The 22,576-nt window shown below is 38.9% G+C and overlaps 3 protein-coding genes across 8 annotated transcripts; 1 reads left to right on the top strand and 2 right to left on the bottom strand.

Moving 5' to 3' along the window:
• The first annotated feature begins 1,099 nt into the window (after window positions 1–1,099).
• On the top strand, window positions 1,100–12,718 carry LOC141838885 (SUPPRESSOR-OF-WHITE-APRICOT/SURP RNA-binding domain containing protein 1). 6 transcript variants are annotated; one of them, XM_074726494.1, is made up of 7 exons: window positions 1,100–1,289; window positions 1,365–1,461; window positions 1,542–1,597; window positions 6,750–6,810; window positions 9,133–10,218; window positions 11,349–11,623; window positions 11,823–12,718. In XM_074726494.1, exons 5-7 carry the CDS (start codon window positions 9,200–9,202, stop codon window positions 12,551–12,553), a joined length of 2,025 nt encoding a protein of 674 aa, XP_074582595.1. In that variant the 5' UTR covers window positions 1,100–1,289; window positions 1,365–1,461; window positions 1,542–1,597; window positions 6,750–6,810; window positions 9,133–9,199; the 3' UTR covers window positions 12,554–12,718. The 6 variants fall into 6 exon arrangements, with proteins under 6 accessions (XP_074582595.1, XP_074582594.1, XP_074582597.1 ...); XM_074726493.1 differs by having other exon boundaries at window positions 1,365–1,597; XM_074726496.1 differs by lacking the exon at window positions 1,542–1,597 and having other exon boundaries at window positions 1,365–1,437.
• A 602-nt stretch (window positions 12,719–13,320) lies between these two features.
• On the bottom strand, window positions 13,321–14,943 carry LOC141840884 (NAC domain-containing protein 21/22-like). Its single transcript, XM_074728974.1, has 3 exons — window positions 14,692–14,943; window positions 14,152–14,420; window positions 13,321–13,955 (listed from the first exon to the last, which is right to left on the bottom strand). Exons 1-3 carry the CDS (start codon window positions 14,864–14,866, stop codon window positions 13,545–13,547), a joined length of 855 nt encoding a protein of 284 aa, XP_074585075.1. The 5' UTR covers window positions 14,867–14,943; the 3' UTR covers window positions 13,321–13,544.
• Window positions 14,944–19,274: 4,331 nt separating this feature from the next.
• LOC141836865 (uncharacterized) lies at window positions 19,275–19,937 on the bottom strand. The gene has a single exon (XM_074724332.1). The coding sequence runs from the start codon at window positions 19,917–19,919 to the stop codon at window positions 19,275–19,277; it is 645 nt and encodes a 214-aa protein (XP_074580433.1). The 5' UTR covers window positions 19,920–19,937.
• Between the last annotated feature and the right edge of the window lie 2,639 nt (window positions 19,938–22,576).

Here is a 22,576-nt window from a genome sequence, read left to right on the forward strand (position 1 = left end):
AATTTTAATTACGAAATTTAGATCACTTACTCCAATAACAATATCATCGTCGTTATAAATTTTAGTAAATTATGAAAGTGCAATAATAAAATATTTCATCATTAATAACATATACCTTATAATGCGTACTGGAACGGTCGACTGGAGTTGGAAGAACAAAAGCGCCAAGTGGATTAGGAAGAGCGCGAAGAGGTCGAGGTAAATTCTGGAGGCTTCATCCGCGGCCGTCGACGGATTTTCCTCGCTGGAAAAGGAGAAAGAGAAAAAGGCGGCTGTGCAAAAGGCTAGGTGCGAAAAAGTCGACGACATCGCTGCAGGTTAGATCAGCTGCCGATCGTAAGAAATGTGATCAATTAAAAACACGACGAAGAATGGGAAAAAAAAAAGAAGTAGAGAAAGGTTTAGGAATTATACTGAACAACAAAATTAGAAGCGTGTTGGGCAATTGGTCATTGGTGTCTTCTACTACGTACTTTCAGTATTTATATAGGGAAGGGAAGGGAAGGGAAGGGGAGGGAGTAAACGTTGATTTGTTTGATTTGGAGTGTAAGTGCGTAAAAGGGCAGGAACGTTCACGGATGCAGATGGCAGTTTCTATCCACACTAGTCTACGATGCTGTCACGCGGCTCCCAGATGTTCTCCAGGCAACATTGGACCGACCAAATTGAATGAGAAATGGACATATATAATTGGAGGCCTTATCAGGCAGGTGAGGAACAGTGACCTTCAACGACTGACTGCACAACACAAAGGTTCAGGCCCTTAAGTTTTTCCATTTGTATAGTATAGTATAGTATTGTTGTATTGTATTGTATTGTATTGTTTTCTTAAAATGTTCAAACTGAAATGCTTAATTTTTATTTATTTATTCAATAAATCTATAAATAAAACCGTGAGCTAAATTTTGAATAGAACAGCTATTTAAGAGTTGATCAGATGGATATTGATTTGGACTCGGATCGAATTTGAATTTAGACCTATTTCGATTGAATCGGAACTGAATTTAACCCGAACCAAATAAATTCGATCCGGTTCAGACTCAAAATCAATTTAGGGTTGATGCTGCTTTCTTCTCTGTCCTTTCCTCATCTCCTGAAACTCCCCCTCGCCGTCGCCTGTAGCCTGTCGCCTGTCGCCGCCTGCCTTTGCGCCTTCCTGCTGCCCTCTTCCGTAGAATCGACAGCCGCAACCCTTAGTTCCCTCGTACACTGCTGTAAGTTTGAGTCCCAGTTGCAGTAGCATCGAGCAAGACTTCTGACATCTTCCTGCACTCCAAATCTCATTAGGCGTGAGCTCGTACCCCACTGTGGTATTGATTCTCGTCGTGCGTTGTCCTTGTAAAAACTCTCCTTTTGTTTTCCAGAATCCCTCGGATGTGCGACTACATCGTGGAGCAGCAAGGAGGTGTTCTATTCCAGCTTTAGCGTTTCATTCGTGTTAGATTCTACAAATTGTTGCGTGTAAGAAGGTTCCTCTTCTCTTTTCCTAGAATTGGGTCGAACCATAGAAGAGGTAACCAAAGGGAGTGCTCATTTTGCAGGTTGTGTATGGGAGCACTCTAGGAGAGTCGTGGTAACCTATTTTATTTTATAACTGGTAATATTTTAGTTGTTCCAAACCATACTTGTGGAGTGGATACATTTAATCCGGTGTTGTGGTTCTCTTGTGAGTTTGTGGGTGGGATTTCGAGTTCTGGATAGGTTATGCAAGAGGTAGGTTAGGGGATAATGTTGCATCGAGAGTTAAAACTTTGTTTGATAATTAGTGTGGTGTTGTTGGGAAATAGAGGATTATTGTTTGCTATTAAAATGGTGATGCGGGTTGTCAATTTAGTGTGTGTTCATTAGGAGTCAGAGTGTTATTTCTTGATGGGGGTTAACTTGTGTGGAGTTAGAGATTGATGTATGAATTTGTACTGGGAATCCTGATGCTATCTTTGCCTCTTTTTCTTGTATTACTCACATTGTCCTTCTGGACTCTAATTGTTTTTATTGGACATATGCGCCATGCTAGTTTTTATGATATCTATTATTCATTTATGATATGCTTACATGTTAAATGTGTAACGACCCGGCCCCTCGGCCCCTTGGGCGGCCCAACTGGCGGCCCCTTGGTGGTCCCTTGGGTGGCCTAACTGGCGACCCCTTATGTCGTCAACCGACGACCCTCGGCCGTGCCGTTACTCACTAGGTCTTTTCCACCCCTGGTCAGTAGATTTTTGCCTTCCCTAGAATTCGAACTCTAGACCTTCAGGTTAAGTACTAGAGTTTATGAATCCTGGTAGCCAAGTGAGCGTACATCTATCCCGGGAGGCAGAACTCCCCAGTCACCCTCCCGGGAGGTCGAAATTTTTCGGACGGCCTCTCGCCTGTGCCCATTTTTTCTGCCAGACACAGAGTCAAGAGTTCATGAATCTGAAGCAGAAGGATAGATCAGTTGCAGAATACCTTGCAGAGTTTTCCAGACTTGGCGAGTTCTGCCCTCATATGGTGACTCAGGATAAAAATCAACTGTTCCATTTTACGCAGGGTTTAGCTCCGTACATTCGCTCGAAGATGTCTAGTTGCCCCATCAGTACCTTCAGAGAGGCCTTAGAGCGGGCACTGATCATTGAGTCTACTCAGCGGCAGCTCACGCGTGAGAGAGACGCAGAAAAATCGAAGGGTCCGAGTTTCCAGACTTCTGGTCAGAAGAGGCTAGCTCAGGAATCCGGGACACAGGACTTCTCTAGATGGCGGAAAGGTAAATATCCTACGGAATCTTCGGGTGGATCCCAGCGAAAGGACAGTACGGAGAAGAAATGCTATCGCTGCTAGTGAACATCAGGTTGCGGAACGATCAGGCGGTTTGTTACTATTGCAAACAGCCTGGTCATATGTGTTGGTGCAAGATGCACTGGATCTAGTGAACATCAGGTTGCGGATTGTCCGTCCGATCAGGCGGTTTGTTACTATTGCAAACAGCCTGGTCATATGAGTGGGTGATTGCCCACTGGACTTGGAGAGCTCACTGGCTGGAGATCAGTTGCAAGTCCTGGGGGGCAACGACAGAGCCGAGCACAAGTCCAACAAGTCTGGGTGACTTGGTTGGCACAAATTCTCCAGAATGGAGTGGGTAAGATAACCCAGGATTTCGGGAGAAATCCGAAGTTAGACTCACAAGGTAAAGTTAGGTTTGCTTCTTTGTATGCATGGACGACCTCAAACAGCCATAAGCCGGGTCTCGAGAAAGCTCTTTCAGAGATCTACAAAATTGGTGTTTTGAGTTTTTTCGGATTCCGGCTGGAGTCCTTGCCCTCGACTCCTGGAGTCGACCCAGCCCATTTATACCAGATACAGGGGAGAGACTCAGGGCTTGCTGGAGTCGACCCAGGGGCAGTATAGGTGAACGCCCAGAAACGAGACAATTCAAGCCAGAAACCTCCCAACTCATTCTGTGGTGCTGTGAAACGCAAAAGAGGCCAGTTCTTGCAACCGGGGAAGATCCAGAAGGAGTGCGGGGCGCTCAGGACTTCCAGATCGGGCACAAGATTTGCTTTTAATTTATTGCTTAAGTTATTGCGACGGGTTTCTCCGCCTCGAACAAGGTTGCAGCAGCACGTACTAACCCACCAGCAGTGCAGTTTGACAGAAAAACGAACGAAAGATTTCAAAAAGCGACACGCGCTATTCACCGTACACGATCCTTATAGCGCACCCCAGGACGATGACTACCTTCCTCTGGACAGTTATACCAGATACAGGGGAGAGACTATATAGTATTTCCGGCATCTGCTCAGCCCGAGATTTGTTATGCAGCGACTCCATTGCAGCAGCAGCCACCAGTAGTGCAGACTTCACTATCAGCAGATCACACCTCAGCCAGCTACACAGCCGTTCAACACGGAGTTCAGTCGTGCATATTCTATCACACGAGAGGAAGCACAGCGGATTGACGGACCCGTTTCTCGAGGTATGATTTAAGTAGTATGATATTTCAACATTATAGTAAGTAAGTAGTAAATTTGGGGATCAAATTTTTATTAGTGGGGGAGAATGTAAAATATCGGAACCTAAAGGGGTAAATCGTAAAATATAACTAATCTTGATTTATGGGGTTTATGGAAGATGGATATTATTAAGTTAATCATGAGTTGGCTTGTTGGATTGATCAAACCCTAACTCATCTAATTAGATTAATGGTTATGAGGTACAGGATGGGTTAATAGCTTAATGGTTTAAACCCAAACCATTAGGGATCCAATAAGGAATCAATAAAAAACCTACAACGCCGAAACCTTCTCCTCATCGCGATTTTTCTCCACCCGGTCTCTGTTTGCGCTGCCGCCGATCGAAGCCATCGCCTCCTCCCGCCTTGCTGCCCAACATCGCCGCCACCCTTCCCCTTCTCTTCTTCTTCTTCCTCCGTCGCCAACCGCAAGCCGCCATCGCCCTTTCCCGTTTCTCTTCTTCCTCAGCCCGACGCCGCCGCCCTCTGCAGAGAGACACCGCCCGAAGCCAACAATCGCAGCCGCCTTCTTCCCCCGCCGCCGCCGCCGACTGATGCCACTCAGAGCCGGCCGCCACTGCCCAGCCAGCTGCCATTGCTGATTCTTCTTCTTCTTCCTGAACATAAGCCTTCGAGCGCCGCCTCCCTCGCTCGCGAGTTCAAGAACCGAAGTGGGCTGAAATCTAGGGTTCTTAAGGTTTCAATCGGAGGTAAGATCCCTTCTTGATTCGTTTCTTGTTATGGTTGTGCTTGCTGTGAGGAACTGCCGATTAGGGGGATTTGGGGAAAAGTCTGGTTCAGTCCTGTTATGTTAATGTGCTCTGTTTGATTGGAATACTAGGATAATGGGATTAATCCTGATGTAGGTTAGATGAAATTTGATTTTGGGGTCTATGTTGGATTAGCATAGTGGATGTGTTGACCTAATTAAAGAATGATCTAATTAGGTTAATTAGAGTTTGTTTGTTGCGTTAGTTTGGATTCGGTTTTGGTTTTTTACTAGTTTTGTTGTAGGATAACTTAAATTCGGTTGAAGTTTGTAAATAAGATTAAATTGTAGAACGAGTTTAATTGAGTAAATTAGATTAAGGTTAATTAATTAATTAAAGCTTGTTTACTTAAACAAATAATATTGGATTAATTAAAATAATTAATCTAGTAGATTATTAATCAGTTTAATAATTAGTAATAAATTGCTTGAACTGATATCATGATTAGAAGTGGTTAATGGTCATTGATTGGGATTAGCTAAGTGAGGTAGTGTTAAGTATAGAATTATTAATGGTTTAATTTAGTTTGTAATCGATTTAATTAATGTGGTCAAGTAATTAATTTGCGGGGTTAATTATTAATTAGTAGGTAATTAAGATGTAATTAAAGAAGGATCAATTAAATAAGTTAAATTGATTAGTTGTTGGATTAATTTAAATGGGCAAGTAGTGCTAAATCTTTGAATCAGTTTGGTCGACTTGTGTTGATCATAGTTGATCCGATTTAGGTAAACTTGGGTTAAATCGTGAATTTAATTACTGTCATTTGATACGTTATGGCTGTAGTAAGTATTGTATTATCGTTTGTTGCAGGACCTTGATTTATTGGTCCTATTATACGGAGTGAGCTTATTTTCTGGGGGTTCTAGCGTTGATAGACATCTGATCAGGTGGGTATTCCTGTGTTTGGTCAGCACAGGTCGTCTTTTCATAGTGCATGTTCATCTTGTTACTATTTTATCTCTTCTGTTGTCTTCCTGTTATTTGACGTAGTTCTTTAGATAATACCTTTGATATCCATGCTTGAAACCTACTGTTGACCTTGTGATGATCGGTTGATTCCATATTGATACTTTTGTAACTATATCATTTATCCTGTTGACACATGTATGATTCATTACCTGATTCATGTTGTATAACCTTCAATGGATTCATCTACTGTAGACCTGTATTACCGTTGTGTCGTTGATCCATGTTGACCTCTCATTATTCCTGATAAGCATGCTAATTATCTGTAGCTACTACATGTTGGAATGATCATCATGCATTCATGATAGTTGTTGATGTTGCGGACAACATTGTTGGCTGTTCTTGTTGGCTCTGGTCCTGCACCGTGTAGTGGTGTGATAAGTGGAAAGAGCCAACTTGCACTATTGTTGGGTGCAACCAGGACTGGCTATATAGCCCTCCTGTTACACTGCCGCTCCCCACCAGATTACGGTGGTTTGTGTGTTGGAGTCTGTGCAGTATGTCTTGTCTGGCCCCTCAGTTCACTGTGCTCTGGGAGGGTGACTGGGGAATGCAGAGTGCGGACAGAGACTTGCATTTGTTTGCGATGGTTGCCGTGTGTTTTACATGCATTGTTGGTAGGATTATTACATAGTTTAATTTATGCATCTGATTTCGACTGTTGCACTTGTTTGCTATGACTGTTGTATTTGTATGACATTACATACATGATCATATATATATACCTGTTGCCATATATTCTTCTTCTTTACCATTCAGTTGATATACCATGCTCGACTTCCATTAATTACATGCTCACATGTAACTGATATCCATATCTGTTGTGTAGATATTCTTTCCTTATTGTTCTCGTTGAGATACCATGCTTGATTACCATGACCTCTGTTATCTGTTGATATTCATATCTGTTGATTAGTGTTTACTCTCCTGTTTATCTTTTCATGCATTTCGATATTCCTGTATCCACTGAGCAATCAATGCTCACTACCCAGACCCTGGGGATTGTTTTGTTTTCTCCCCAGGTAGCAGATAGGTTACTTGGAGCTTGGAGTTCGGTTGACTGCTGCTGTCTCACATCAGGAGGTTGTTGGTAGTAGTATAGTTGTTTCCTTTCAGTTATGTTTCGTCTAGTATATTTACTTTTTCGTGGATATGTCGTCTTAGTTGGATTTATCATATTACAGTAGTCATGTCGGATTTACGTTGTAGTTATTCGTTTTGTTGGATTTACGATGTTTTCCGTTTCGTAGAATTTGATTATGTTGAGTAGTATGCATGTGTTAGCTGTTGTGTGGCCGTGTGGGCCTTATTCTATATTTGATTGCATTTGTGTGTGTCTATTGGACGTGTAGTCCTATTTCCGGCCGCCTGTGGCCGTGTATTTGTGCATGTATTTAGGGAATTGTCATAGTTACTGGGGAGATGTTGCGAAATTTTTCGGACGGCCTTCTCGTGACATATGGGGCGTGACAAAATGTAGGTCATTTTTACCTTTGGTATAGTTACATGCTGAACTCAGATATAATAAATTTGGTTTATATGTGGGTATTGTGATGCATGCTGATGAAGTGTTACCTTAGGTTAGGGTATGGTGAGCAGTTACAGCAGTTTTATCTCTTCTGCATGTTGCTCATGTTGGCGGGTAGCAGGTTAGACGTAGTATACTCAGGTCACCTTTAGTAATTGTGCACATGTTGGAGTGTACACATGCACCATTCTTTATCAGTGCGAGTGGCAGGTTAGACGTAGTATACTCAGGTCACCTTTGGTAATTGTGCACATGTTGGAGTGTACACATGCACGATTCTTTATCAGTGCAAGGTATATCCTCATGGACGATCCAACCATGTCCATTGATTGCAGTTCTAGTTGATAGTAGGTGGATGTGAGGCTGCAAATTGTCATACATGGCATAATTTGTGGTTTATAACCTTGCGTGTCTTACTGGATTTTTCTATTTGCATAATACATGTATGTTCATTCATTATGTTGCTTGCTCAGTCATTTTCCTTGTTGACTCCATTTATTTGTTGATCGAGGGCTACAAAAAGAGGATGTGGACAATTCATACACTTTTTTCAAGTTTTTTAGATTTTTGCGGTTTTATTATCATTTTTTTTTACAATTTGGTACTTATTGATGTATTTCTTATGTGTTTCTCTTGTAACTAGTGTTTTTGTTGCATAGTTGTTTCTGCTTAGTGCAAGAGATTGTTACGTGACCGTCATGGGTGCCATTCCACACTAATGGCCATGGCAACTCATTTGGGGCATCACATCTCTCCTGTTCATTTTTCTTCAAGTTTAAATCTTTGTTATGTCAATTTGTACCATGACTTTTGAGTGTTTGCATTGTTTAACATTACATATATTAAGGGACTAGGTTTTCCTGAGGTTCTCTAATACAGTTTGCTATGGCTTTCTTTGGTGATAATATGCATGTTATCAGAAGTCAACTTCAATGATGTAGCTTAATTGGAAAGTACTTAGTCAATCAACTCATGTAGTTGACTAGATTTGTAAGTGAGCTTACTGATGATCACTAAATAAGATATGAAATGAGTTCATATAAATGTGCTTAAAATATGCATTTGAGCTGTATCCTGTATGAGAGATCAAGAGTGAGATTTAATAGGATCTTGTTTTAGTTAATAGGACAACAAGTTCAATATTTGTTTAGCCACCGAGATGGAATAGAAAATTTTCAGCTCCAATCTATTTGGTTTGGCTCATAAACTTTGTTGCATTGTATTTTAGGGAATTTTTATTTAAATTTCTCCTTTTGCTTTTATTGCTGAAAAAAATTCTGTTATTTTTTGTCTATTTGTTCATAAAATTTCAAGCATTTCATTTTGCCAGGTTTATATATTGACTATGCATATTATTGGTTCGGAATATTTATAGAGTTATATTATTTATGTGATATATTTGTCTTAAATTTTTTTTCTTCATGTTTGGGTTGAGTTTGATGTACTGATATACACTGGGTATAGACTCAACACATTAGTCATTAGTTTTTGTGTTCTCACAACGCTTTTGTCATAAAGCAGTTGCATCTTGGATTTCTTATACCTTGATAATTAATTTTCCAGTTTTTTTTGTTAAAAAAGTATTTAGCCATCTGTTCCCACTTGTTAAGTTGCATACCTTCCCTCCTCTCATGAGGCTATTTAACATGTACCCTACTCTTCACCTTCAGCTAATTGCCACCATGTTTAACTTAATACCTGATTTTGTTGTGAAATATTTTTTTTGGAAATACCTTTCTTAGGCTATCTATCAAATTACAACCAATTTTCTCCCTGAAGAATAATGTTATTAATTACACTTTTAGTACTCTTAGAATATAGTTTATTTCATTGTCCTCTTTTTTTACTCATTACAGTGGTGCTTTTCTATATGTTAGGGAGAAGGAAGAAATTGTATTAACACTTGAAGGTGTCAATTGTTGACATCTTTTATCGTCTATTTTGATGGATCGACAAGCTCATGACTATGCAGCAGCCATGGCATTTGCTCAGCAACAGCAGCAGCAGCAGCATGCAGGCATGCCACCTCAACAACAGTTTGGTTTCCATCCACAGAGTCAACAGTTCCCTCACCAAGTACATGGATCACAGTTCTTACCTCCTCATCCGTCTCTCCAACAATTCCCTCCTTACCCTCGTCCTTTTCCACCACCACAGCAGCTCTATCCTCATCCTCATCTTGGTCTCCAACAACAACAGTCATCATCAGCTGCATTTGGTCCTCACAATCCAACCTCTCATTTAATGACTCCGCCTCCATATGCACACCCATATGATTCAGCTCTTCCGCCTGCTCCTCCTCCTTCAGATCCAGAGCTCCAGAAGCGGATTGATAAATTAGTCGAGTATGCTGCCAAGAATGGCCCTGAGTTTGAAGCTATGATCCGTGAGAAGCAACATGACAATCCTGAGTACAGCTTTCTTTTTGGTGGTGAGGGTCATAGTTATTATAGATACAAGTTATGGCTGTCAACACGAGCCTCTGGTGCACCCTTCAACCATCCTTTCCCTCCTATGTCAGTGATGCCCCCATCCTATAATCCCATGATAAATCCATCTGCTCTAAATCTTCCTTCTTTAGGCACTGGAACTGGTTCTACAGGTTCTCCATTGGGTGCATCTCAGTTACACCAACCTACTTATCCACCTTACTATGATCAGCATCAACAGCCTCTTCATTCCCAGCCCTACATGGGACAGCCCCGATCTGATTATGAACCATCAACAAAATTCAAGGGCCTATCAGGGCCACTTCCTTCTGATGTTGGAGCAGAGCTTAATGGTGTACTTACTAATCTAACTGGCACCAAGGAGTCTATTAAGGGAGCCAAAATGTGGTTCATGCAAAGATCACCTTTTGCACCTGCTTTGGCTGAAGCTCTTAGAGATAGAATTTTTGCTCTAGAAGATGCTGAGAGGCAGATGCATATTATTTTTCTAGCCAATGACATCCTCTTCGACAGGTATTGAAGATGTTTTGCATGTATGATTGTTGTATGCTTGCTTTCATTGCGAATACTCTTACTTAATAGTTCAGTGGTATGTGTGATTATTTCAGTTTATACTTGCTTTTGCTATGAGTAATCTCACTGGCTCACTCTGTAACTTAACAGTTTGGTTTTATGTGTGGATATTGTCTGTTTCTACCATCAGTTGACCTTTATTTATTTATTGCATATCAAGCATAAGATTAGCTTAGGTTCAATAGGATTATAAGACGCCCAAATACTTTTGGCAAATAATGTTGTCCCTGATTGAAGTTATGTGCACACGTAGCATTTAGTTACATCTCACATGTATGAGCAATCTTGGTTTATGAACAAAAGAATGATAAAAAAAATCTTAATTTTTTTAAGGCATTGGAGAAAGAAATATCTTGTTAAATATTGAATACCAGGAATCACATGTACAATTTAAAAATGATAGTCATACAGGTTGGTTTTAGCACTATAATGGTTTAATGTAAGGCTGTGATTTCTACCACTGCAGTTTAAAGCATTAATATCCACATCTGAGTGCTTGGTTCTCTATTTTAGACATTAAAATCTACTAGACTTTACAAACCATCTTGATAGATGTGTATCTTGCTCTTATTTGTAATTTGTTTCTGAAAACAAGGTATTCTTAGATCCTTGTTTTGCTCATATATCTCATTTTTAATCTTAGACTACAATCTTTTGCTCAGGTATCTTTTATTTGAAATAGCATGTTAAGTTAATATGCTTGCAAACCTTTTCCTGTTGGTATTAGGGGTTACTTTGGCTAGATTATAGATTCTGAGACCTGAACAAACGCACATACACTGTTAGTAAGTTGATCTATTGACTTGACGGAGTTAAGATAGAACTACAGGTCAAAAACAAGATAAAATATGGGGACATATGTTGCATTTTTCTGTCTATTTTTGCGTTCCTGTCTGTCCTTTTTCTGTTATCAGACAAGTTTTTCTTTACTTTCTCCTATCGTCCCCCTGGCAATTCCTCCATTCTCACTATTGATTTATTATTATTCCTTTTTTATGCTTGGGAAAATATATAGATCTTTGCCACCAAAATTTAGTCCATAATCCTGTCTCAACCTTATTTTTTTGTAGCTTGCAACGCCGGATCAGTCCTCAAGAGCTTGATAATGAAGCACTTGCATTTAGACCTGTGCTGGGATCCATGCTTGCAAGGATTTACAGTAACCCTCATAACAAAGATGCTAATCAATCTCGTCTTGAGAAGATATTACAGTTTTGGGCTTCTAAAGAAGTATTTGACCAAGAAATCATCAAAGGCCTTGAGATAGAAATGACTGGTGGATTACCATTCCGGTCATCCACACAAAAGGAAATGATGAGTGTATCAGATCCATCGAGTTTCACAGGTTACTCTCTCTTATATTTGCTTTAAGCAACGCACTTCTCCGTGATAATCATCTTACAATATATATATATATATATATATATATATATTCTTTTTTGTCAGATCCTTCAACACTCATGGTAAATATATGTCTACTATGCCATAGTGAATTGACGATGAGAATTGTTGTTTTTTTGGGATTTTTTATTATTGTTTTGCAGGCCTAACAACTCAACAATGGGCAGACAAGCAAAACCCTAACTTGAGTTCGGTTGGTCAACAAGATGCGGGTAAACACCTGCCTGTTACGTCAACCCCACCTTTTGCACCTGCTGCCGGTCAGCCATTTGCAATGAACCAAGTACCTGTTGGCATTTTCCCAGCAGCAGCCCAGAGTTCTGTCCCTGCAGCTGTACCGATCCAATCACCTATTGCCATAACCGATCAAAGTGCTCCACCTTATCCACTGTTCCCACCTGGGCTCATTCCTGGCATGGTGAGAAAGATGCAGATTGGCAGCGGTGTGCCCTACTCTCCTTTGAGCCCACTTGATATACCAACTGTCGTTCCCCCGCCCACCGTGACTCCTTCTGAGATTCTTGACCGTGTGTCCAAGTTCTTCAAGGAGATTGGAGAGGTCAACCCATCAGAAGGCCCAATGGCACAATCTGATTTGAAAGATGAATACCATGACTATGAGAGAGAATCTCCTGTTCGAAAGGGTGGGGCATGCATTCCTCCACCTCCCAACTTGCAGATGGACCCTGAAACTGGTTCCTACCCTGATGGCAGTGTAGACCGCAAGACAGAGAGTAGCTCAGGGAGATTAGGTCTCGGTGCAACGGCAAATCCAAACGAGGTGAGCCAGTATGATGACGTCTACACTTCTTACCGCAAGCAGAGAAGCACCAACTATCATTCTTCTATGAGTTCTAGAACTGGTGCTAGATAATTTTGCAAACTAAACAGTTTACTCGACCTGTGTCTAGATCCAAAATGTTGGGAAACATGTAGTGTTTGCGACGTTTGCTCGACTTCATTTCTGATAGATCAGTGTGGGAAGTTGTTAATGGCCTTTATGTACTTTTATGCTCGGTCATCATATAGTTCTTGATAATACTGTGATTGTAATTGTCTAATTAATTATAATCGATGAGATCATTTCTTCACAGAATCTTACAATTCTTTTTCTCACTTTTACAACCGTCAAGCAATACATACTTGTGTTCTATGATACGAAGAGGATCTCCTTATAACTTTCTATCAATATGATATGTTGGTCGTGTGTGGTTTAGAGAAACCTTAAACATAACCTAGCTCATTGTCGCAGTCAATTCTATTATTATTATTATTATTATTATTATTATTATTATTATTATTATTATTATTATTATTGTGTTTAAAACAATTCAATATTTAGTTACAGCATTGCATTGTTCAATTACTCCCAAATAGATGAATTCCCACCGGCCACCGCACCTGTTGTATTCGTGATGATAGAGTAAGCCGGTGCCATTCTCTTTTCTTTTTCTTGTTCTCGCTCACCCTCTGTCATCATTTTTCTTTCTATCGCTTTCACTCGATTCCAAATAGAATAGATGAATTTCAATCCAGGCTAGCGCCGCAGGTGCGGCAGACATGACAAAAGTAGACGATGAGAGTTGAAATTTATGGAAAGGTACAAATGCCCATCATTTTTGTTTATAGTTTATCCATCCATATATTAAACCTACGCTGATGATTTTAATTACAGAAGAATTTTCCTTCTCTTCATTTCCATACACATCTATTCACATCTATGCGAGCGAGCGAGCGAAAGCTCACTTTAGCCATACAACCTCCACCTTCCATTTGTTATCGTTATACATGTCCATTAAAATAAACAGAACACTTTTTCAGCACTACTAACTATTTTAATTCTACTTCGATCCTTATACATGTTCCTAGAAGGAGCTGAGCATGTGAGACCAGCCATCTTGCTGTATGAACCTCTCCAAGCGATCCTCCTCTGTTTTCCCCTCCAGCTTGGGGAAATGACTGACCAACCCGGCCTCCTTCATCGCCTCTTCTTCACGACAAATCGAGTCTGGCATGCGACGACCCGCAACCACGTTACTGCCTTCCGCACCCGTTTGGAGTAATATCGTGTCTTGCAGGGACACAGAACTGGAAGGGAGGCTAGAGAAGCAGGCTATTTGCCAGTCTTCTTCTTCGCTGTCAAACTTGATAGTGTCCATGTAGGATGAAGGGAGGGGAGCTGAAGAGTTTGTAGCGACGGACTCTATGCTTGGCTTCGAGTTGGAGGTGATGATTCCCCTGCTCTTGCAGAATACTCTGCACAGGACCCAATCTTCCTGCTCCAATGGTACAACACAACGCAGGTCAGTGTCTCCGTAATCTAGCTCATACAACATTCTTAGTAACGACGCCACTGGTTATTGCTTTCGTGCTTTCTTATTGCGTTAATTTTAATTAGATTGACTTAAGTCGATGGCAATATGACAGCGAGCAAATTAAAAGGACTCTGTAATTTAGAAAATTTCTATATACCATGCGATGGACCTGCGAAGACTCTCTCAATTCCAGTCTGAATTCATGCATGACCCAGTTGGTCTTCTTCCCCATTGGAGCTCTTCCTCCGTAGAAAACCAAGGTCTTCCTCATTCCTACCAGTTCCCCTCGCCGGCTCACTCGCTGGTCCTTCCCCGTCGCCTTCCAATATCCACTTTCGGTCGCGCGGTTCGTGCGTTTCCCCGTCGCATATTTTCGGTCTCGGCAGGTGAAGAAGTACCACTCTTTGCCTCCCACGCATGCCATCTCTGTTATCGGACACATCAATCTTTCATTCATTTCATATTTCAACAAGGCAAACGAACTACTGATAGTTCAAATCGACCGAAACTCTCTTAAAACTGACTCATTAAAGAAAAATTATATATATATGAAGCAAGAGAGAGTTTGTCAGAAGGATTTTAATATTTCTGAATCTGATAAACAGGAAACTAAACGAAGTTTATGGAAATTAATTAACTTGATATAATATCTTGTTCGTGATTCAAATACTTGTAGCAGTACTACTTTGTATCGCACCTGGAAGATCCCATGGCTCGAACTTGTTGAGGTTGAGGTCGATCATCATACTGTGATTTGCTGTGTTCATCACCTTCTTCTCGAGGTAGTCGCAAACGAGCTCCTCGTCGCGGGGGTGAAACCGAAACCCCGGTGGCAACCTTGCCTCCGCCATGCTTAACAAACCCGAGTTCATCTCCGATGACTTTTTCTTGTTATCGTTATCGCTGTTGTTGTTTAGAAGGCATGAGATGAAGACTTGGATATGGAGGGCTAAATATAGGCAAAAAGAAAAAGCCAACAGTTCATCTTTTTAATGAAAAGCCCTTTATTTGATTTTTTTTTTTTCCTTTCTTTGAACAGTCATGTTTTAGTCAATTTTTATAATTATATTTACATTTTATTTTATACATGCCTGTTTTCCGAAGTTAAGTGTAGAAATACCATTGACTGACGATTTAGTCAAATATATATGTTGCTGCCGATGTTAACTAACCATGCCAGGTCAACTGCGAAGCATGCATGTTCATCAATTTTTTCTAAGAAATTAAATCCAATGCATGGAGTTGGCTTTGCAAATGTAGGCATTGACAATCTAACAACATTTTATCTCATCACAGATCTTTTCCTTTTTTGATTATAAGGCCACGTGGTAAGAAGTGGAAAGTCAAATTCATGCAACAATAAATTTTGACCTAGCTACATGCACAAAGTTGTATACGATTTTAACTATTACTCTAACCTTCAATATTATTTTTCCTCTAAAGTCTAAATCGATTATAAATACACGGATACGACAAATCGAGACAAATATTAAAAAAATTAATAAATCTGACTAGTATAAATTTTATTTTTTTCATAACGAGATATACATATCCTTCAATTAGCATCATGGAATCTTGGCAACTTGACCTATAGATATATATGATCCTTTCATAGCTAGCCTTCTCTTTTCATTGAAATGGACTCAGAGTTATGGCCTCACCTCACATCTCTATCCAGCTCTCACATGGGCTTCATGTGGTGATGGCCACGTGGCCAATGCATCATCCTTTGATCATGATCAGACGGTAAAGAATCTGTCTTGGATGGCCCCTTTGGGGGCCATTCCCTAATAAACAGCCAAGTGAGGCATGATAAAGCAGTTAATATTCTAATTAAGAAAAATTATATACATAATGTCATATCCTCTATTAAGATGCCTCCTAATACAGTGCCAATATTGTGACATTTCTAATTGTATTTTACTTATCCTTTTGTCATTCTAGTGATGGGTATGTTTTTGTTGTAATTTTAAAAAGACAATAGAATGATAACGACGGATAGATAGAGAGGAAGAATAATTAACTAAAATATATTATTAGCAATTCATGCGGGAATAAGTGTTGAAATATTATTTAGTTTGAAGTTCAAATATGAACAAGTGAAATTAAGGTAGACAAGAACAACAGACCCATATAATGACTCAAATTTTCATTTTTTTATTATTATTTTGATGGGACCAGTAAATGGATGTCTTGATCAATAGGCTCAATGATGAGAGTTTTAAAAAGCATGAATTATGTAAAATGACAAAAAAGAAAAAGTTGGTCAAGTAGATATATCATCTCAAAAGAATAAAATGGATTGTATGATGTTTACCATTTTTGTACTTAAATCCAAAAAATAATAATGGAACGCAAAATTTTGAAACAAACAAAACAATAGATTTAGTAAACATGTGCAGTACTAACTTTTATTAATTTCTTGGCTTATGATAATATATATATCATTTTAGTGTTTTACGTCTATTGTATTTTATTGTGTTTAATGTTACCAATGAGAATATTCATAATATTAATATTTATAAATGGATGCAAACAAATAACTGAAGCAATAAATTTAATTCGATGATAATTAAATGACAAAAGGAATACCTTTTATTTTCAAAGTTATTGAAAGGAGACACATTGATCGTCACTTTTAATGTACCCATCAAACTCTCTTTTTAACACGATTAATTGATAAGTAAAAAATAAAATAATTTATGAATATTTATTTTATAAAACTATTGATCGTTCATAGATATATATTCAAATTAGTAAAACTAAAGAGTCATTAATTCAATAACCTCGTATATATTTTGAATAATCTCCGGTTACAAAAGAAATTAAAATTAATTATTAATTTTTATTTCAAATAAGAAAACAAAAATAATTTTATAAATTTGATGATGATCAATTAAATTCATGAATGCAAACAAATAAACTTGTCTCTTTCATCTGCCCTACTTATTACTTTTGCAATTCACATCCTTAATTTGGATAGATTTCTGGGAATGTGGCTTCCTCTCTTTCCAAGGAGAGGAGATATTGTTCTCGGTCATTTTGATCGAGGAGAAACTATTAATTTGAATTTTTTTTCAAATGATAAAAACTCAACAAATAAGTTATTTATTTTTTCAACAAATATGATTAGTCTCTAGCTAGCTATCTGTTCCAAACCATATATAATTGTGCTTAAATATTATTCATTTCTTACAAAAAATATCAAATTTATTTGTAGAAAAAAACAATTATTTTCCCGTGAAAGACTCCGGCCCAATTAAGAGTTGTATTGATCAGGCTTTACACAATCCCTTTTAAAAAACATAATGAATAGAATATATTTAAGTTGGTTAATTTCAGACCGGCCGATTGAAGAAACATATATAAATATAATGAAGGTGAAGTTGGAGTCGAAGCAATTAACATTAATCGTTAGCACTTTAGTTAATTTAGTTTCAAAAGCTGGCCCAGGGTTCTTCGATCGATTGGTGATCTTTGTGCATTCATTGTATTCTACGTACCTTAATTCGCCAAGTTATATAGAAGAACACCTTAACTAGCTTTACGAAGTACCGTATCGTTTGGGATGATTAATTAAGAAGATCAAGATCACGAAGCTGTTTCTTAAGAAGAACACCTTAACTAGCTTTACGAAGTACCGTATCGTTTGGGATGATTAAGAAGATCAAGATCACGAAGCTGTTTCTTAAGTTTGATCGGGTTAAGATTTGGAATATAATTAATCAATATTTTATCCACAATAATTCCTTCGATACGAATACGATCGAGCGAAACAAACAGTCAGGAGAGAGAGAATGAAAACAGTACGTGTTCACGAATGAATTTACAGTACTTTACATAGCTCGATGGATTGCCGCCGGGAATTAATTAAACAGTCATCGCCGGCGCCGGTGCCAGCGCTCCCTGTTCCGCTGCGAGGGAGGAAGACATCTTTATGAACTCCAAGCAATCCTTGATCATCGCCTCGGCGTGGAAAGAGTTGGACCGCCGGCACGCGCTGCCGGCGACCAAACCTTTTCTGCCTCCGGCGCCACCCCGCCACCGTGAATCGCCGGCGACGTCGAAGACTCGCTTCGCGGCTCGGAGGCATCTCCGGAGGAGTAAACAGAGAGCGCAGAGCTTGACTCGAAGCAGGGGGATTAAGAAGCTTCTGTTACGGCAGTGGAAGCGCAAGCGAACTCCTCCCCCTCGCCGTCGCCACCTCCGGCTGGCGAGCCTTGGACGCACGATCTGCTCATCCATATTAAATAATTAATCAAATAATCAATCAAATTTCATGATCAATTCCGTTTGCCATAGATATATATATATCTCATCGGTCTATACATATATATATCTCATCGCGAAATCATCAAGGTCAAAGAAAGCAAACTAGTTAGCGAGCGATCGAGGCTACTCGATGGGGTTGAAATTAAGGAAAGATAGATGGAAGAAAATGATGGGTAGGTTTTGAATAAGTGGTTCTTCTTCTGCTCGCTCATCTTCTTGCAGGTCATTCATGAGGGAGCTAGCTAGTTAGCTAGGTGAGTTAATAATTAGGTTGATGGTCTCAGACTTTGCAGGCAGGCTTACTCTTTAATTCACGCATACACATTGCTGGCTCTCCGGCAGCCATGCAAATACATGCACTCCCACTAATAATTAATATATTTAATTTAGCCTTTGACATAATTTGTACGCACCGCCACCATTACTATGGCCACCGGACCAATTGACGTGTATATATATATATATTAACGGACAAAAATAAAAAACAAAAGTTATAAACTAAATGCATCTAGACGATACGTTGTCTCCAGCTTGGAATGCAAAGCGAGTTTAAATCTATCGGATTCGGATCTAGAGAAGTCAACAAAGCGGGTTAAGTTGACATGTGTACGTGTTATACAGACGTACGGCGATGAAATGAAGGGCATGCGAATGTGTTGATTTTTCTCATAATATATAATTCAACAAATTGGCATTTCCAACGCACGAAGTCAGCGTGAGACTTTTCCATTTTCTTTTTCAAAAATTTCGTCCTGCTAGCTATCCATCCAGGTGAAATTATAAATAACATTAAATATAAATTTTCTATTTTTTAATAAATTAATTTTATAATATATAGTTTAATTACAAAACGAATCATGTGTTTTATTAAATCCTATGGAATTACAAAACAAATTAACGCACGCTTTATCTTGCTCGATCGCCGATATAACTTTACACAATTAATTAAATCCTGTGGAATTAAAATTGTTCGGAAAAAAAAAACTTCTAGACAATTATATTTGTTGGCTACACAATCTCTTCTATCATGCTCAACCTCTGCCTGCGACTCCGCCGTCGTTGCCGGAATTTAATCCGCACCGATTCACTCCGCTTCATCATCGTCTTCTTCTTCTTCTTCTTCTTCTCAAAAGATGAATTCGATGCATAATCCTGATCGCTGCTATAAATTTCCGAATAAAATCCAATTTCTTTCTCATTGACGACTTCATTAAGCAAGGCTTGCCCTCCCGCTAACTCTATCGCCGCCGGCATGAGTCTCCGACCACTCTTGCGTCGCCGTTCGCCGTCGTCGGAAGTGTACGTAGAGAGAGCCACGCTAGCCCGCACCGCGAGCTCCGCCATGTCGGAGCCCGAGAGCGGGTGGTGGAGCTTGGAAAGGGGGAGGAGGAAGTAGATCTGCCCTAGCCGAAGCGTTTCTTCGGCCGCCAAAGCTGGGATTTTGGCGTTGAAGTAGAGCTCGTCGGAGCTGCAGAGGAAAGTATTAAAGAGGTGGTGGCCGGCGTCGTCGAGGACGGCACGGACCGTGATTTCGGCGTGGTACTCCAGCAAACAGCCGTCGGGGGCGATGACTTTGGCTGTCTGGAGGTACTGGTGCTTGGAGTCGTCGTCGACTGCGGCGGTGGCTGAAGCAGAGGAGATGCAAGCTCCCATGGACCGAAGAAATGCGTGAGGGATCGCTCGTGGTTGAATAGGATCGGAGGAGATCGATATGGATTAATATTTATAGATTAAAAGGAGGAACCGGAAGAGGAAGAGGAAGAGGAAGATGAGGTGGGTCAAGTCGTCCCCGTCGAATTTGGGTCATGGATGACGATAGATTTTGGCGGCTGCCACGAGATTTGCGAGAATTTTATTTCCTCATTGAAAGGGCCCGATGTGAAAATAAAGCTTTGTATGCTTCGTAGTCAATCACTTGCTCCTGTATATGAGTATGTACTATCCTCTTTTTTTTTTTTTTTTTTTGTAGTGGGTCAATTATAAATCGTGTGGATTTGTTAGAATGATAGATTTCATTTTTACTAAAGTGTATATCAGTATATATGATGATGAGTTGATTAGATCTATTATACACTCATTATAAGTGGGCAAGATTGAGCTAGACTCGCTTAGTCCATTATAAATTTTTTTTTAAAAAAAACTCAATTAAGAATAAAAATTTTATTATTTATTTGGGGTTAACACTTCAATAAAATATGAAATCTATCATCCAGCAATCCTACACAGTTGATCTCATGATCACCTGTAAAGAAGTAAATCGAAAAATTATATTTGACCATGACGGAAGAAGACATTATCTCGGCTTCGTCAAGATTCGATTATTGTCCATTTCAGCAAGTCTGTCCCATCATCACCCATTCAATTATATCCCTGGAAGTAATTTTTGATGTCAACACAGTACCTAGTTAAATCGAATTATATATCGGTTGTTAGATCTTGGGAGAGAGTTATATCTATTGCATCCTTTGAACTTGTAAGAGATAATAATTTCTCTAATGAGAGTTAGACACTTGGGCACTTCAATCATAAATCTTGCTTCCGACAATTATTTAGTCAAGGATCATTCATCATGCACCCAATGCTACTGTACTGAGGAGTACTACTTTGAATGGTATTTAGACAAATAGGTAAACTTTGAAGAGCGAAACGAAATTTCCACCAGCGTATTCGGGTCTAGCGAAGTCAACAAAGCGGGCTTGATTTGACATCTCTCCTGCGCACATGGTGATAAAAATAATTGAACAAATTGACTTCTCGAAGCGCCAAGTCAGAATGCAACTGCTTTTATTATTCTGAATTAAAAATAATAAATAAAAATTATTATGTGGCTCGGCTAATGGTTTCTCTAATCCCGCCAGGTATATATAATATAAAAATTATACGTTCTGATGAATATTTATAATGAGAAAAAAGTCGTTTGTTTTCTGGAGAATATATATTGTTTCAAAAAGTCATAATTAATATTTCAATTCTATTTTTTTAAGCAACCCATAAATTTAGAATGTTTCTCCAAATTAAACCGATTTTATATTCTCATAATATGCAAAATAAATAATAATACAAACTAAATAATTGGCAGAAAATAATTCATTTGATCAAAATACTAGTGTTATTACACATAATTATAGTTTGAAAAATTGTTCTTTGAAAGAAGCTTCCTTTATTGTGCGTTTAAATGGATGATCTCATCCAACATGCGACACGTTAACAGGCTTTATTAAGCTGACTTTGGTAGCTAGAATCCGATAGGGAATTCCTTTGATTCTACTGACGTATTCGCCCACGTCATCATGGTCTGACGTATCCGATAAGGAACAAATGATTATATTATACATGATCACTCTATGAGAAATCCATATAAATAAAGAACTATTTCTAGATCCATCTTGATAGAATATTTTTTATAAGAACAAGTCAATACTGTTCGAACAATAATTATAATTTATTTTCTGAAAATTATAATAGTAGATCGAAAGAATCAAGATTTTCTTTCAAATATGAATAGAGACATTAATTAAATGGTGGATTAGGTTCGCCCCACCAATTGAAAAAGACAAGCTAGCAATCTAGCATACATTAAAATATTTTGTTACATAAAACACACAATAAAAAATGGCTACTTTAAAATGATATTGTAAACCAATTTACTCTTGTATTTTACAAATATATTTTTAAAAATTACTATAAGGCATGTATCTTATTGTGTTCGCACTTATTTCCATCCCTATTTACTACTTATGTCGTCCCTATTTAATAGATAATCTTTACACAATTTATTAATTGTTGATGCAATCATGCTCTCAATGCGAAGTTTCGGTATTTGACAATTGTTTAAGTTTAAGTGAACAAGGTTGAACTCGTGCAATAAGTGTGCAAGAAAAGTCCTCGCAGGTTGAAAATTGAATGCAAGGCAAGAAAATTCCAAAAAAGTTGAAGATCAGATTCTTGACTATAGAAAGTACATGTAGGTTGGAAGATCAGATGCAAGGCAAGGGAAGTTCAAGAAAATCAAGAATCGGATTTGAGAAAATAAGGAAAATCGATAATCAATATATCTCCACAAAAGAAGGAAATGATTTGAGCCATGTGTTGTGATGTCTTGTATTTGGTTCGGATGTCATACAAGGTTCATGTCCATGTTGGGCACTTTGTAGGCACCTAGTAGAAATTTGATATGTGATAGTTAAGTTTGTGGTTTTGGATGGTGATGTTTCACAAAGTCATAGAGCTGTTATAGTTCTAAAAATTCTGACATATATCAACTTATTGCACAAAATTAAGGATTCCAAATTTATCATCGATAGTTATAG

This window comes from Curcuma longa, chromosome 11, assembly GCF_044706935.1.
Source record: "Curcuma longa cultivar G26 ecotype Majalengka, Jawa Barat chromosome 11, ITB_CL_G26_1.1, whole genome shotgun sequence".
Lineage (NCBI taxonomy): Eukaryota > Viridiplantae > Streptophyta > Magnoliopsida > Zingiberales > Zingiberaceae > Curcuma > Curcuma longa.

Coding starts and splice junctions, on each gene's coding strand:
- LOC141836865 (XM_074724332.1), bottom strand. CDS start 19,919: ATGGGAGCTTGCATCTCCTCTGCTTCAGCCACCGCCGCAGTCGACGAC.
- LOC141838885 (XM_074726493.1), top strand. CDS start 9,200: ATGGATCGACAAGCTCATGACTATGCAGCAGCCATGGCATTTGCTCAG. Junction 10,219..11,348: donor AATGACATCCTCTTCGACAG/GTATTGAAGATG, acceptor ATTTTTTTGTAG/CTTGCAACGCCGGATCAGTC. Junction 11,624..11,822: donor AGATCCATCGAGTTTCACAG/GTTACTCTCTCT, acceptor ATTGTTTTGCAG/GCCTAACAACTCAACAATGG.
- LOC141840884 (XM_074728974.1), bottom strand. CDS start 14,866: ATGAACTCGGGTTTGTTAAGCATGGCGGAGGCAAGGTTGCCACCGGGG. Junction 14,421..14,691: donor CGAGCCATGGGATCTTCCAG/GTGCGATACAAA, acceptor GTCCGATAACAG/AGATGGCATGCGTGGGAGGC. Junction 13,956..14,151: donor CTTCGCAGGTCCATCGCATG/GTATATAGAAAT, acceptor CCATTGGAGCAG/GAAGATTGGGTCCTGTGCAG.